The sequence below is a fragment of the Notothenia coriiceps genome, unplaced genomic scaffold, assembly GCF_000735185.1.
Source record: "Notothenia coriiceps isolate Sejong01 unplaced genomic scaffold, NC01 NC01_scaffold00030844, whole genome shotgun sequence".
Lineage (NCBI taxonomy): Eukaryota > Metazoa > Chordata > Actinopteri > Perciformes > Nototheniidae > Notothenia > Notothenia coriiceps.
In genome coordinates this window covers 1-2,710 of record NW_011363545.1, presented here as the reverse complement: position 1 = coordinate 2,710, position 2,710 = coordinate 1, and the positions used below count along the sequence as shown (strand labels likewise).

The window sequence follows — 2,710 nt, the reverse complement described above, 5'->3', positions numbered from 1 at the left end:
TTTTAAATGCCATTTTATAATATGTTTCTGCTCCACTATTTCTTAATGCCTTTCATTTTTGTAAAGCACTTTGAATGGCCTTGTGTTGAAAGGTGCTGTTAAATAAACGTGCCATGTTTTCAATGTGTGTATTTACTTGTGTCTGGAGCTCTGCTCGTGGCTGTGGCGGTGTCCTCGGCTGCGGGAGGTGGAGCGGCTGCGGTGCCGCCTCCTCCTCTCTCTGGAGCGGGAGCGCGAGCGCCGCTTCTCTCGTGACGTGGAGCGTGAGCGCTTCTTTTTGCGTTCACGTGAACGGGACCTAATGAGAAAAAAACAATTAAAGCACACACAGAGCAGACTAACGTTGGCAATAACTTAGGATTTGGCCCATTAAATCACATTTTCAGTGTGGATAAATGGAGCAACTTTCTTACCTTTTCGGCTCTCTGCTGCGTGATCTGGTCCTATGAAATAAGCAGATGAAAAACCATGAGTTTGAAAAGTAAAACATACATCAGGGTATATGCAGGAATCCTGAAGTCAGATGTAATTCCTTTTAAGACCTTTTTTAAGACCCTTTCCATACATTTTAAGACCTCATCGCCACTTGGAGTTTTAACCGGTTACCTTGGCGACACACTTTACCTCACATTGACTATATACAGTATTGATTGTCCTTCCTCGTTATCTTCCAACCATTTGGACGCAGAATTGCATTTCCCCATAACGATGTTGCTTAGCAACCGGCGTAAACGGACCTTCGCGCGCTATCAAGCAGTGAGCGTGCGATGTCCTGTTCAGATGACGTCAAATCCAACGGGATGCCATAAATAAACTACACAGAATCACACTACACACCTACGCAATGATTACATTCAGGCAGACTGTAGAATACAACCTCTTTGGACCATTTATATACTTTTTGAACACAAGCTACAAAATGTAATACCTTGGAAAATGCCGTTTAATACTTTTTAATAGCCTTCATTTTCACTAAATTGATTTATCAACTTTGAATACTTTTTAAGACCCCGCGGACCCCCTGCATACAACAAATGAACTTCCATAAATGTCACTCTGGTTTTAAAAGCACTCACGTCTTCTTCATCTTCTCCTCTTTCTCTCTCTCTTCTCGTCTCTTCAGGCGCTCCTGGTTCCTTGTCTCCTGCTTCTCGACCACGGTTTTCTGATCAAATAAAAAAAGTAGTAACATTAGAAGTGACACCAATTGTTTTAAACCTCAAGACAGTTTATGACCCATATTTTTTTTATTGTTCTTAATAACCAGCCCGATGATTCCGGACTCTTGTGCCCATGCGTTTCTAGTGCACACGGTATAACAGGCTGAAGCATACCTTTAGTTGGTCCAGTTTCTCTCTGATCTGGATGAAGCCCAGATGAAGCTTCCCACCAAAATGGTCGGCCAAACGACGATCGTTGTCATGGAGACCCAAGTAAGCGGAGCACACCTCGCACACCCGGAGCTTCTGCTGCTGGAAGCTAGAGGCTGGCATGGAGTTTCTGTACTCTTCCTGAGGAGAACCAAATGGAGAAGAGACGCATTAAAAAAGGATGAGAAGGCGGGAGTTACTAATATAAAGATTATCAGAACATCTTCAGTGGCTCGTCACCAGCACTCCCTCCTCACCTCTGCATCCTTCTTCTTAGTTCGGACCTTCTCCACTTCCTGCAGGACTTTCTGAGCCTCGTCCACGTTCCCCTCGGCTCCGAGCTGCTCGGCCTTGGCCAGGAGCTTCCCTATTTCCTCATTCAGCTCATGGACCTTCTCTGCCTGAAACACAGCAAACATCACAATTTAAATCCCATTTGTCCATCCCAAAACAAACTGGTGAAGAAACCTAGAAGCAGCATTAAAAAGTGACTGATCTAAATAACGCCTTCAAATAGTCCTTTTCCATATCAATTTAACTTATGGCGCATTTCCACTACACGGCCTCGCTCGGTGTGGCTAAGCCTCGTTAGGACTGGCTCACTTTATGGCGCATTTCCATTACAGTTTAGGAACTGGGGTAGTATCTATAGTAACGCAGTGTAGGCGGAGCCGTGACGTCATCTTCAATGAGAGCGCCAGAAAAACAACACAGCCGTTAGCTGTTAGCACTCAGAGCTCACAGCTCCTCATATCTGTTCAGAAACTAGACAAAAGTCGTGGCGAATACAGTCGCTGGTTTATTTATGTCTGTATAGGCCGTTGTTGTGAGTGTGGACGGTCGGAGCATATACAACGTTAGCTTAGCCAATCTCCATTTAGACAACGCGCATTTTAAAAAGGTTTTTCGCCTGCCGTCTGTCTGCAGACTGGTCAAAGCATTAATTCATGGTCTTTACTAACCGGTATCAGTATGTTGTTACTTCGGCAACATTTTGAAACGTGCATTACAATTAAATCACGGTCAAATATGTTCATCTTGTTGTAGTTGTAGCCCCCTTGACAGCGATTCTCTCTCTAGTTTAGCATACTCAGCCCGACTCAGACTGGTTGTTCCTGGCCCTAGAACCACAATTTTATGGGGGACCCGCTAACCGCTAACCCGGCGTTCTTTGGGGCAAAGTAGGCCAGCACGGTTACCGGACGGCAACCTACAGGACTGTCTCAGAAAATTAGAATATTGTGATAAAGTTCTTTATTTTCTGTAATGCAATTAAAAAAAACAAAAATGTCATACATTCTGGATTCATTACAAATCAACTGAAATATTGCAAGCCTTTT

The 2,710-nt window shown here is 44.0% G+C and overlaps 1 protein-coding gene across 1 annotated transcript; it reads right to left on the bottom strand.

Moving 5' to 3' along the window:
* Positions 1 to 120: 120 nt before the first annotated feature.
* Positions 121 to 1,771, bottom strand: luc7l (LUC7-like (S. cerevisiae); the record flags this gene model as incomplete). The annotated part of the gene is made up of 5 exons (XM_010787614.1): positions 121 to 298; positions 414 to 443; positions 1,077 to 1,165; positions 1,335 to 1,511; positions 1,628 to 1,771. Coding segments are annotated over 5 exons (606 nt in total), but the record flags the coding sequence as incomplete, so codon positions are not given.
* Between the last annotated feature and the right edge of the window lie 939 nt (positions 1,772 to 2,710).